This window comes from Eriocheir sinensis, chromosome 36 (assembly GCF_024679095.1).
Source record: "Eriocheir sinensis breed Jianghai 21 chromosome 36, ASM2467909v1, whole genome shotgun sequence".
Taxonomy (NCBI): Eukaryota; Metazoa; Arthropoda; class Malacostraca; order Decapoda; family Varunidae; genus Eriocheir; species Eriocheir sinensis.
This window is the reverse complement of record NC_066544.1, coordinates 401,638-415,229: the sequence shown is the minus strand read 5'-3', so window position 1 is coordinate 415,229 and position 13,592 is coordinate 401,638. Positions and strand designations below refer to the sequence as shown.

Here is a 13,592-nt window from a genome sequence, read left to right as displayed (position 1 = left end):
ATGAAAAAAAAAAAAAGGCCCGCTACTTACTGCTCCAGAACAGAGGTTAAAGGAGTGTTCGAAATCAGAGGTCAATTTCGGGAGGAGAGGTGTCCTGATACCCTCTTCTTGAAAGAGTTCAAGTCATAGGCAGGAGGAAATACAGATGAAGGAAGATTGTTCCAGAGTTTACCAGCGTGAGGGATGAAAGAGTGAAGATGCTGGTTAACTCTTGCATAAGGGCTTTGGACAGTATAGGGATGAGCATGAGTAGCAAGTCTTGTGCAGCGGGGCCGCGGGAGGGGGGGAGGCATGCAGTTAGCAAGTTCAGACGAGCAGTCAGCATGAAAATATCGATAGAAGATAGAAAGAGAGGCAACATGGCGACGGAATTTGAGAGGTAGAAGACTATCAGTATGAGGAGGAGAGCTGATGAGACGGAGAGCCTTTGATTCCACTCTGTCAAGGAGAGCTGTGTGAGTGGACCTCCCCCACACATGAGATGCATGCTCCATACGAGGGCGGACAAGGCCCCTGTAAATGGACAGCAACTGTGCGGGGGAGAAGAACTGGCGGAGATGGTACAGAACGCTCAGCCTCGAGGAAGTTGATTTAGTAAGAGATGAGATATGAAGTTTCCAGTTGAGATTTTGAGATAAGGATAGACGGAGGATGTTTAGTGTTGAGGAAGGTGATAGCTGGGTGTTGTCAAAGAATAGGGGATAGTTGTTTGGAAGATTGTGTCGAGTGGATAGGTGGAGAAACTGTGTTTTTGAGGCGTTGAAGGACACCAGGTTCCTTTTGCCCCAATCGGAAATAATAGTAAGGTCTGAGGCTAAGCGTTCTGCAGCCTCCAGCCTTGAGTCGTTAAGTTCCTGTAGGGTGGGTCTTCTATTAAAAGAAGTTGAGTAATGGAGAGTGGAATCATCGGCGTAGGAATGGAAAGGACAGTTCGTTTTGGAAAGAAGATCATCAATGAACAACAGAAAGAGAGTGGGAGATAGGACAGAACCCTGTGGGACACCACTGTTAATAGGTTTAGGGGAAGAACAGTGACCGTCTACCACAGCAGAAATAGAACGGTCAGAAAAGAAACTGGAGATAAAGGTACAAAGAGAAGGATAGAAACCGTAGGAGGGTAGTTTGGAAAGCAAAGATTTGTGCCAGACCCTATCAAAAGCTTTTGATATGTCCAGCGCAATAGCAAAGGTTTCACCGAAACGGCTAAGAGAGGATGACCAAGAGTCAGTTCAGAAGGCTAGGAGATCGCCAGTAGAACGCCCCTTGTGGAACCCATACTGGCAATCAGATAGAAGGTCAGAAGTGGAAAGGTGCTTTTGAATCTTCCGGTTAAGGATTGATTCAAAAGCTTTAGATAGACAAGAAAGTAAAACTATGGGACGGTAGTTTGAGGGATTGGAACGGTCACCCGTCTTAGGCACAGGCTGTATGAAGGCATACTTCCAGCAGGAAGGAAAGGTAGATGTTGACAGGCAGAGGCGAAAGAGTTTGACCAGGTAGGGTGACAGCACGGAGGCACAGTTTTTAAGGACAATAGGAGGCACTCCATCAGGTCCATAAGCCTTCTGAGGATTGAGGCCAGAGAGGGCATAGAAAACATCATTTTGAAGAATCTTTATAACAGGCATAAAGGAGTCAGAGGGGGGATGAGTAGGAGGAATATGCCCAGAATCGTCCAGAGTGGAGTTTTTAGAAAAAGTTTGAGAGAAGAGTTCAGTCTTAGAGATAGATGAGACGGCAGTGTTGCCGTCAGGACTGAGGAGTGGAGGGAAAGATGAAGAAATGAAGTTGGAGGAAATGATTTTGGCTAGATGCCAGAAGTCACGGGAAGAGTTAGAGAAAGCAAGGTTTTGGCATTTTCTATTAATGAAAGAGTTTTTGGTTAGTCGGAGAATAGATTTGGCACGATTCCGGGCAGAAATGTAAAGTTCATAATTAGCATTAGTTTGAAGGCTCTGGTACCTTTTGTGAGCTGCCTCTCTATCATTGACAGCACGAGAACAAGCGTGATTAAACCAAGGCTTTTTAGCGTGAGGAGTAGAGAAAAATCGAGGAATGTATGCCTCCATTCCAGAGACAATCACCTCTGTGATGCGCTGAGCACACACAGAGGGGTCTCTATCCTGGAAGCAATAATCATTCCACGGGAAATCGGAAAAGTACATCCTCAGGTCGTCCCACCGAGCTGAAGCAAAATGCCAGAAGCATCGCCTCTTCGGTGGGTCCAGAGGGTGTACAGGAGCGATAGGACAGGATGCAGAAATAAGATTGTGATCGGAGGAGCCCAACGGAGAGAACAGTTTGACAGAATAAGCAGAAGGGTTTGAGGTAAGGAAGAGGTCTATAATGTTGGGCCGGTCTCCAAGACGGTCGGGAATACGTGTAGGGTGCTGGACCAACTGCTCTAGGTCGTTGAGGATAGCAAACTTGTAGGCTTGTTCACCAGGATGGTCAGTGAAAGAGAATGAAAGCCAAAGCTGGTGGTGAACATTGAAATCTCCTAGGATGGAGATTTCAGCGAAGGGAGAGTGGGTCAAGATGTGCTCCACTTTGGACTTCAAGTAGTCAAAGAATTTTACATAGTTAGTAGAGTTAGGTGAGAGATAAACAGTACAGATGTATTTAGTAATAGAATGACAATGAAGTCTTAGCCAGATGTTGGAAAATTCAGAAGAGTCAAGGTCGTGGGCACGAGAGCAAGTGATGTCGTTGCGCACGTAGGCGCAACATCCAGCTTTGGATTGAAATTGAGGATAGAGATAGTAGGAGGGAACAGAGTAGAGATTTCTGTCAGTAGCCTCAGAAACCTGTGTTTCGGTAAGGAAGAGAAGGTGAGGTTTAGAGGAGGAGAGATGATGTGCCACAGAATAAAAAATAGAACGAAGACCGCGAATGTTGCAGAAATTGAGAAGAAAGAGGTTCGAGGAGTTATCAAGACATCTCTCAGGTCGGCAGCCAGAAGGGAAGTCCTCCCTGGGGGAATTTGTAGTCCCCCACAGGCAGATCGATGAAGAACACCCGCCAAGCAAAAAGGAATTATAAGATTAGGTAGCTAACAAGCTAAGAACGATCCCAAGGAGCTCTTTAAAATGTATAGAGCGAAAATAAGGGAGAGAAATGGATCGTTGAAAACAAACACAGGGAGAATGGCGAAGACGAGTTCAATGCTGAACGACTACTTCCTGTCAGTTTGCAAACAAACAAACAAAAATAAGAACCATTCCGGAGAGAGTTCAGCTATTTGAGGGTGAAGATAACGATAAGTGAAGGGATGTTATCATCACTAGGCAGGTATTCGAGGATAAGACTGGTAGGTTGAAGAAAAATAACAAATCGACGAAATATTTCCACGGATTCTGATCGATTGAAAGGTCATCAGTGGCCTACAAACCGATATTTTTAAGATGTCAGTAAATTGTGGTTTTGTAACCAGCCTATGAAAAGTGGTTAATGTGACGCCGATTTAAAAAAAAAAAAAAAAGGGAGACAAATTTGTCACCTCTAATTATCGTCCAATTAGCTTAACATCAGTTGTAGGCAAAATGCTGGAGTCATTAACAGCCAGGAGCATTCAAAACCATTTATAGAGACATAGCTTAATGCAGGACTAGCAGCAGAAGTTCACGAAGGGTAGGTCATGCCTCACCAGCCGGTTGTCCTTCAACGTATACTAAAGTAATCGAGGCGGTACATAGAAATGAAAACTATGGTACACTGTATCTTGATTTAAGTAAAGGGTTGAACAGTGACTCACCCCAGCCTATAACTAAAATTACAGGCTCATGGCGTAGATGGGAACGTCTTGAACAGGATCAGGGCGTGCATTAACAATAGAAAGCAGATAGTGCAAATCAATGGCAAAAACTCTGACTGGGGCTGTAATACGAGTGGGGTTCCACATGGGTTGGTATTGAGTCCACTGCTTTTTATCATTTATATCAATGATTTGGACACGTAAATTACTAGTGTTGTCAGCAAGTTTACAGATGATACACAGAACTGTAAAGTAATTAAGTCAGATCAGTACGCTAGTGTTCTCCAAGATAAGCTAGACAAATTGTATGATTGGGCAGGGAAGAGGCAGGTGGAATTCAATGTCGGAAATGTAGAATTCTTCGTGTAGGCAAGAATAACCCCTCACAAAATAATTCCTTAAATGACACTCCCTTAAGCAAGTCTAGGTGTGAGAAAGACTTAGGCGTCTTTTTTCTGTGGGACGAATACAGGGTGTACTTTTCCGATTTCCCGTGGAATGATTACTGCTTCCAAGAGAAACTCCTGTGTGTGTGCCCAGCGCATTACTGAAGTGATTGTTTTTGGAATGGTTGCATATATTCCACGTTCTTTCTCTACTCCTAATTCTAAAAAGCCTTGGTTCAATCACGCTTGTTACTGTGCTTTAAAAGATTAAGAGGCAGCTCAAATAAAGTACCTGATCCTTTGCACTCCGGCTAATCATGTTCTTTACCTTCCTGCCCGGGATCGTGCCATATATATTTTTCCGACTTAATAAAAAATATTTCACCAATAGAAAGTGTTAAAACCTTGCTTTCTCTATTTCTTCTAGAGACTTCTGGCACTTAGATAAAAATATATCTAACAATTTTATATCCTCTCCCCAACCTCTCCTTAGTGTCGATGGCAGCACAGTTGTCACACCTGTCTCTAAGATTAAAATCTTAAAGCTTCTCTATAAATTCCCATCTGGACGATTTAGGGCATATTCTTTCACTTCATCCCCCCTCTGATTCAGCAATGCCTGTTATTCAATTATTAAAAGCGATGTTTTCTATGTCCTCTCTGGTCTCAATCCTCAGAACAATTATAGACCCGATGTGAGTACCTCCTATAGTCCTTAAAAACTGTGTTTCTGTGCTGACACCCTAATAGGTCAGACGTTTTCGTCTCAGTATTTCAACATCTACCTTTCCTTCCTGCTGTAAGTACGCCTACATACACCCTGTGCCTAAGAAGAGTGATCGTTCCAATCCCTTAAACTACCGCACTATAGCTTTATTATCCTGTCTTTTCCAAGCGTTTGATTGAAATTTTAAATGAAATTGTTTTTAAGCATCTATCAACCTCTGACCTTCTATCTGCTCACCGGTATGGGGTCCGCAAGGTACGTTCTACTGGCGATCTCTGCCTTCCTAACTGACTCCTTGTCAACCTCTGAAACATCTGATGTTGCCTTATACAGCTCGAAAGCTATTGAAATAGTCTGGCACAAATCTTTGATTTTTAAAAGACCCTCCTTCGAATTATATTCCTCTCTCTGTACTTTTATCTCCAGTTTCCTTTCCGCTCGATCTGCCTCTGATGTGCTAGACGGTCGCAGTTCTTCCCCGAAACCTTTTAAAAGTACCGCAGGGTTCTGTTCTATCCCATATTCCTTTTCTGTTATTCATAATGACCCTCTTTCCAAGACAAACTGTCTCTTCTACTATTATGCTGATGACTCTACTTTGTGTTACTCACCATCTTTTGACAGAAGACCCTCCAACAGGAATTACATGATTCCAGGCTAGATGTCGCAGAATGCCTATTATAAGATCTTACTATCATTTCCGAATGGGAAGGAGAGACTTGGTGTCCTTCACTGCCTCAGAACTCAATTTCTCCACCTGCTAACTCGACATAATCTTCAAAATACCTGTACCCTATTCTTCGATAACACACAGCTGTTACTTTTTTTCTACAATAACTATTATCAGCCTATCCTTAATTCAAAATCTTGATTGGAAACTTCATATGTCATGTCATGCTAAATCGGCTTCCTCGAGAGTAGGTGTTCGGTACCGTCCCCTGTTCTTTCACCTTCCCCCACAGATGCTGTCCATATACAGGGGCCTTGTCCGCCTTCGTATGGAGTATGCATCCCATGTTTGTTGGAACTTCACACACACAGCTCTGCTTAAGAGTGGAATCAAAGACACTTCGTCTCATAAACTTCACCCCACTTACTAGCAATCTTTTACCTCTTAAATTCCGCCGCAGTGTTGAATCTTTTTCTATTTTCTATCGATTCCTTAATGCTGACTGCTCTTCTGAACTTGCTAAGTGCATGCCTCCGCCCCCCCCTCCTGCGGTCCCGCTGCACACGACTCTACTCTTGCTCATCTATATTCTATCCAAATCCCTTATGAACGAGTTAACCGGCTTCCACATTATTATATCCCATTCGCTGGTAAGCTTTGGAATAGCCTTTCTTCGTCAATATCTCTCCCTGCCTCATCTATAAAGAGGAGAATTTCAAGACACCTCTCCACCCGGAATTGGCCTCTCTTTTGACCTCGCGTTCTTTTTTCCTCTGCCAGAACAGCGTTTAGCGGTCTTTTTCTGTTGTTGGTTTTGATTTTTGCCCTTGAGCTGTCTTCCTTTCTGTAAAAAAAAAAAAAAAAAATGGATATCGACGACGACATATACTAGTGGTGAGCGAGTCTATAATGTCGTGGGCCAGGTTAATTAACGCACCCGTGGTAAGGCCAAAAGTTACCGCGGCTCCGAGCACCCGTTAAATGAGTTACCGCAGGCGTGGTAAGCGCGTAAACACTACCACGGCTTATGTTCAGAGGCGATTTTGACCCTATGTGTATTTTTACCATCAGAAGCAAATATGTGTATTTTTACCATCAGGAGCAGAAAAGCATGCAGATTTAAGATCTGGGCTTATTAAAGTAATACGACGAAAACCAGCTGAGTACTAAGGATTTGAATGGAAATAAGTGCAGGAAAATGTGTACTCCCTATTCATTTAACTCTGATTTTCATATGTGTATTTTTACATTATTGTTACAATTTTATGCTCGTGTGATGCAGAATTTTCCCAGGAAGATGATGGTGGTCTCAGCTTTTCTTAAAAATGATTTTTGAAGTCAGGAAACAGGGTGGAAGTGAGGTGTGTGAAGTCGTCGGTGTTGGATGAACTGCATGGGCACACCCACGGCCGCCGGCCGGCTTTACTTGCTAGGGCCGTGGCGAGCAGTCTATACCAGTGGTTCTTAACCTGGGGTACCTGTACCCCCAAGGGGTATGAAACCTTAAACCTGGGGGTACGAGACATGATAGCCAGTGCAATGGTGCCGTATATTTACATGCGAAAATAAAACATATATTTTGCTATTTTTTCTCTTACTATAACTGTCTCAATTACTTTTTTTAAATTTAATGCTGTAAACGATTTTCTTACGTTTGCTAAAGTTTTATATATTTTTTATTTGAGCGTAGTGGTACCCTGTCAAAGCTTGGTTTTGTGCCAGTTGAGAAACCTTAGTTGCAAACATTTTTTGAAGTTGCCCTTTTGCGTGCAAAGAAGAAAAAGCTCACACTATTGCAGAGGAGCTTGTTAAATCCTGTGCATTAGAAATAGCAAAAATAGTGTTAGGAAAAGAAGCTAAAAAGAAGCTTAAACAGGTACCTCTGTCAAATGACGTCATCCATTCAAGGATTAATGATATGAGTCGAGATATCTTGCAGCAGGTGATAACAGACCTGAAAGGTAGTCCTGTCAAAGTGAGTATTCAGCTGGATGAGTCAACTGACGTTAATTTTAGCAATCAGTTGATGGCATTTGTTCGGTATGTGAAGGTGGTGGAAGAATTCTTTTGTAAACCTCTGAAAATTACTGCAAAAGCAGTCGATGTGTTCAATCTTGTGAAAAAGTTCTTCTTGGAACATAGAATGACTCTCAACAGGTGTGGGTCAATTTGCACTGATGGAGCCCCAGTCATTCTTGGAAATAAATCAGGCCTTGCTACCCTGGTGAAAGAAGAGGTTCCCATGTAACTGTCACTCACTGTGTGTTGCATCGTCATGCATTTGCTACAAAGACACTGCCAGAAAAATTGAAGATTGTTTTATCAGTTGCTGTGCGTGCCGTAAATTTCATCAGAGGACGGGCAGTGAATCACCGTCTTTTTGCATCTTTTTGTGAAGAAATTGGAGCTGAGCACAGTGTTCTTCTTTACCACACAGAAGTGAAGTGGCTTTCCCGTGTCAGGGTACTTACACTTGTCTTTGACCTTCATGAAAAAAAATTATGCAGTTTCTTAGAAATCAAGGCAGTGAAATTGCTGACCATTTTGAACACAGGAAGTTCATTTTGTCTCTGGCATATCTGGGAGATGTATTCACGCACCTCGATGAACTGAATGTCTCTGTGCAAGGAACAGGGATGAATATGATAACCGCCAGAGAAAAGTTATCTGCCCTCACCAAGAAGCTTCCAATGTGGATAAAGCGCATTGAAAGTGGAAATTTTGCTAACTCCCCTTCTCTTGAGGAGGCTGCTAGTGCTGAAGAAGAGCTGCCCATCGTGAATGAAGTAAAAGAACATTTGCAAGAACTGATTCAGTCCTTCCAAGAGTATTTTCACCTAATAAAAGTTTATGTGGCACAAAGATGGATACGGGATCCATTTATTTTCAACCTTGATTCCATGGATGATAATGATATGATGAAAGATGATCTTGTGGAGATGCAGACCAATGACAGAATCCGAATGGAGTTTGAAAAAATGCAACTGGATATGTTTTGGTGTGCACAACTCATAACATTCTCACAGTTTGCAGGGAGAGCTTTGGAGGTCTTCGTGCCATTTGCAACTACATACTTATGCGAGGCAGGTTTTTCAACGCTCCAACACATCAAGACAAAAGCCAGAAACCGTTTGGATGCAAGTGATGACATGCGTCTGGCACTTTCAAAGCAAGAACCTCGTTTGAACATCATCATTAATGAGAAACAACAGCAAAAGTACCACTAAAAATGTGTTGGTGTGCACTATGTAGTATTACTCATAATTACTGTTATAATGTGCATTCATTGTATCCTACTAATTGACACTTTTCATTTGAAGTAAAAAAGTACCTTTGTTCAGTAACTGAATACATTTAACAATTTCTTAGCAAGGTTTGTATCACCAATCCTTTTCATATGTTTGTATTGTATTTATATTGGATGGGGGTACGAGAAAGTTTCCTGAGATATCAAGGGGTACGGGCACTGAAAAAGGTTAAGAACCACTGGTCAAAGCTCGCACGTGATTGGCTATACCGAGCACAACAGTGCGTTGCTAGGGTAAAAGTTACCACGGCGTTTACATTGCGTTCATGAATGCCGTGTTTGGAAGATACCACAGCCGTGGTTAGCGCCCCGGTAAATGTGAGAGATACCGCAGGCGTGGCTTGTATGGTCGATGAATCCAGCCCCAGGAAGGTATTCGCAGCCACCACCTGACACAGTGGTGGCCACTTGACTCATGGTCACGCAGACTAGTCGACCGACCTCTCCAAGTCAGGAAAGGCCGCCCATCTTGGCTTGAGTAAGGGACTAGAGATGTGTGTTGCTAGCCGCAGCACACGACTTCGACATCGCTCAACCTCCAATACTCCCGTCTCGTTGCTTTACATGGACGCCACACATAGCAAGCAGGTCGGGGAACAAAGGTTGTTGCAGTCTTGTTCTGCCCTGTCCTGTCCAGTGCAGTCCCATTCCTAGGATTTGATACATCAAATGAAGAAAATAATTATTCAGGAAAAAAAAAAAAAAAAAGATACAGCTCAGGGTGGGTGAATGCACTGCGCTACTCATCCAGATATAACGTAATTGACTCGGCCTGAAAGACGGGATCGCATAACTTTAGTTCGCCTCGTGTGTATCACAATTTGGCATATATATATATATATATATATATATATATATATATATATATATATATATATATATATATATATATATCTCTATCTTAAACACACACACACACACACACACACACACACACACACGGCTGGCTGTCTCGAGAGAGACCCGCAGCAGACCAAGAGGTGATTTACACACACCGCCTCGGGAGCTCGGTGGTAGAACTCTGCGCTACCAGACTTCACAGTATGGCTGGTGGATGTTCGAGTACTGCTCAGGCCCGGGATTTTTCCACTGACAAAGGAACGGTTACTGTCCCCTCTTGAAAAAGGGGGATGGGGTGTATGTTCTGTGAAGGTCCCGGTGTGGTGTCGTTACACATCCTCGTATCGTGAGACATCCCGTCCTGAATACATACACAGGGTGGGTGAATTTCGACACGGTACTGTGTCTTTTGTCGACTGCTTGTTAGGATCTGTCCCACCCAAGTTTATTTATATTATTATAATAGCAAATGATGATGTAAGGATGTATATAACTAGGATCTCAACAATTACTCTTCTTCTTGTGACCTGTTCCGCTTTGCATCGCTTTTTAGGCCTTCCTTGGTGCTTTTTTACACTCAGATGCTTCATTTAATTACTCTGTGATAGTAAAGATCGGGTTCCGCGATGTAAAGTTCAAGATGGGATGTCTCACGACACGGGGATGGCAGACGACACTACACCGGCAATACCTAAAGATACGTAGACTATAATGAGCTTTCTCGGGTCGGAAGGGTATTTGCTGGCGATGACGAGCCCAACTCGTGATCAGGCCATGGGTAGGTGAATTTCACACACACACACACACACACACACACACACACACACACACACACACGTTGATACATATAAGTGCCCTCCACAACACCCTTGAACACAACACCTTGCACTCTAGACCACTCACCAGAGAAGCACTGACGAGGGCGGCGGCACAGTCGAGGGCGAGGCTTTGATGGTCCTCTAAAGCCACGACGCAGAGGAACCATGAGACGCCCTCCAGCGGCAGCAGACACACTGCGCCCCGTAGGTTCCGCTTGTGTCCAGCCATCACATCGTGCTTCACGCCCTCTCGCATGTCAAGCAAGAGCTTCTGCGCCGCCAGACACAGGCCCGCGTTCAACTGGGAAAAAGAGAGCGTGAGGTAGTTGTTATAGGTGTTGGTGGAGTGGACAAAACATGAAGGGGAGAATGGTTATCGGTGTTTGTTGTGAAGGAGAATGGATGAGGTAAAAGTTTTTTTTTATTAGCGGTGGTGTTTGTGGAAAGGAGGAAAAGGTGAGGTTATTTGTTTTGGTCGAAACATATGGATGGGTGGCTAGGAGTAATAAAGGGATAAGGAAGTAGAGTGGCATGTGATAAGAATGAAAGGAAATATGATTATTTTATTGTGAGAGAGGAGGCGAATCGAAAATTTGAGTATTTTGTGGTGGTGAGAATTGGAAGGGAGTGTGACTAATGTTGTAGTAAAAGAACAAAGAGGTTAGTAATTACATGTAGTTTGGTAGAAATTATTATTGATGAATCTTTCAAAACGCCGTAGTAAAAAAAATATAAATAAAGGCATAATACAATAATCATTTCCCTACGCGAGGCCGGCGTGAGATCCACCTGATGACCTTTAAATAACTGGACATTTAATTTTTAAACCCCCAGAATACAATAGCTTTCAGTCATTTTATCATATGTTTCGTCACATCTGATACTATAACATCCAAAAAATTACTTCTGGGTATACTCGTCAGGATTGGTTCCCAAGCATCTTCTCGGTCCCCTAACCATGCATATGCTGCCTACACTGAATTTGTAAGGACATCACTGAAATTCGTTCGTTTCAACATTTCCCATGACGATGATATTTTTTATTAGTAAATTTTGAAATGTTCCATGTACTCCTCGGGATATTTCTTTCATTCGCTGTTACTTATCGAATGGGAGACGAAAAAGTAATAACCACTGATATTTGACGGAAACCGTTATTTACCAAAAACTCCTTTATCCATAGCAAATGTCAACACCTTGCTCTCTCTAATTCTTCCAGAGACTTCTGGCACTTAGCCAAAAATATCTCCTCCAATTTCACTTCTTCCTCTTTTCCGCCTCTTCTTAACCCAGACAGCAGCACTGCCGTCTCTTCTATCTCTAAGGCTGAACTCTTCGCTCAAACTTTCTGTAACAACTCCACTCTGGACGATTCTGGGCATATTCCTCTTACTCATCCCCCCTCCGACTCCTTTATGCTTGTTATTAAGATTCTTCCTAATGATGTTTTCTATGCCCTCTCTGGCCTCAACTCTCAGAAGGCTTATGGACCTGATGGAGTGCCTCCTATTGTCCTTAAAAACTGTGCTTCCGTGTTGACACCCTGCCTGGTCAAACTCTTTCGCCTCTGCCTATCAACATCTACCTTTCCTTCTTGCTGGAAGTACGCCTTCGTACAGCCTGTGCCTAAGGGTGACCGTTCTAATCCCTCAAACTACCGCCCTATTGCTTTACTTTCCTGTCTATTTATAGCTTTTAAATCAATCCTTAACAGGAAGATTCAAAAGCACCTTTCCACTTCTAACCTTCTATCTGATCGCCAGTATGGGTTCCGCAAGGGGCGTTCTACTGGCGATCTTCTTGCTCTCTTAACTGATTCTTGGTCATCCTCTCTTAGCTGTTTCGGTGAAACTTTCTCAGTTGCACTAGACATATCGAAAGCCTTTGATAGAGTCTGGCACAAGTCGTTGCTTTCTAAACTGCCCTGTTTCGGATTCTATCCTTCTCTCTGTTCCTTTATCCCCAGTTTCCTTTCCGACCGCTCTATCTCTGCTGTGGTAGACGGTCACTGTTCTTCTAATAAACCTATTAACAGTGGTGTTCCACAGGGCTCTGTTCTATCACCCACTCTCTTCCTGTTATTCATCAATGATCTTCTTTCCATAACAAACTGTCCTATCCACTCATACGCTGATGACTCCACTCTGCATTATTCAACTTCTTTCAACAGAAGACCCTCTCAACAGGAATTACATGACTCCAGGCTGGAGGCTGCAGAACCCTTAACCTTAGACCTTACTATCATTTCCGAGTTGGGTAAAAGGAACCTTGTGTCCTTCAATCCCTCAAAAACCCAATTTCTCCACCTATCAACTCGACACAATCTTCCAAACACCTATCCCCTATTCTTCGACAACACTCAGCTGTCACCTTCTTCAACACTAAACATCCCCGGTCTATCCTTAACTCAAAATCTTAACTGGAAACTTCACATCTCGTCTCACTAAATCAGCTTCCTCGAGGTTGGGCGTTCTGTATCGTCTCCGCCAGTTCTTCTCCCCAGCACAGTTGCTATCCATATACAGGGGCATTGTCCGCCCTCGTATGGAGTATGCATCTCACGTGTAGGGGGCTCCACTCACACAGCTCTCTTGGACATAGTGGAGTCTAAGGCTCTTCGTCTCATCAGCTCTCCTCCTCTTACTGATAGTCTTCTACCTCTTAATTTCCGCTGCCATGTTGCCTCTCTTTCTATCTTCTATCGATATTTGCATGGTGACTGCTCTTCTTAACTTGCTAACTACATGCCTCCCCCCCTCCCGCGGCCCCGCTGCACGCGACTTTCTACTCATGCTCATCCCTATACTGTCCAAACCCCTTATGCAAGAGTTAACCAGCATCTTCACTCTTTCGTCCCTCACGCTGATAAACTCTGGAACAATCTTCCTTCTTCTGTATCTCCTCCTGCCTACGACTTGAACTCTTTCAAGAGGAGGGTATCTGGACACCTCTCCTCCCGAAATTGACCTCTCTTTCGGCCACCTCTTCGGATTCTTTTTGTGAGCAGCGAGTAGCGGGCTTTTTTTTTATAATCGTTTACTTTCTATTGTGCCCTTGAGCTGTCTCCTTTGTTGTAAAAAAAAAAAAAAA

General features: G+C 43.3%; 1 protein-coding gene across 1 annotated transcript in view; it reads right to left on the bottom strand.

The window, feature by feature from the left end:
- LOC127007598 (uncharacterized) overlaps positions 1 to 13,592 on the bottom strand; it is a 221,191-nt gene that overhangs the window by 56,345 nt on the left and 151,254 nt on the right. Inside the window, exon 4 of the mRNA XM_050878744.1 lies at positions 10,588 to 10,803. Within this exon, the coding sequence (XP_050734701.1) occupies positions 10,588 to 10,803 (216 nt within the window). The remainder of the gene's footprint in view (positions 1 to 10,587; positions 10,804 to 13,592) is intronic.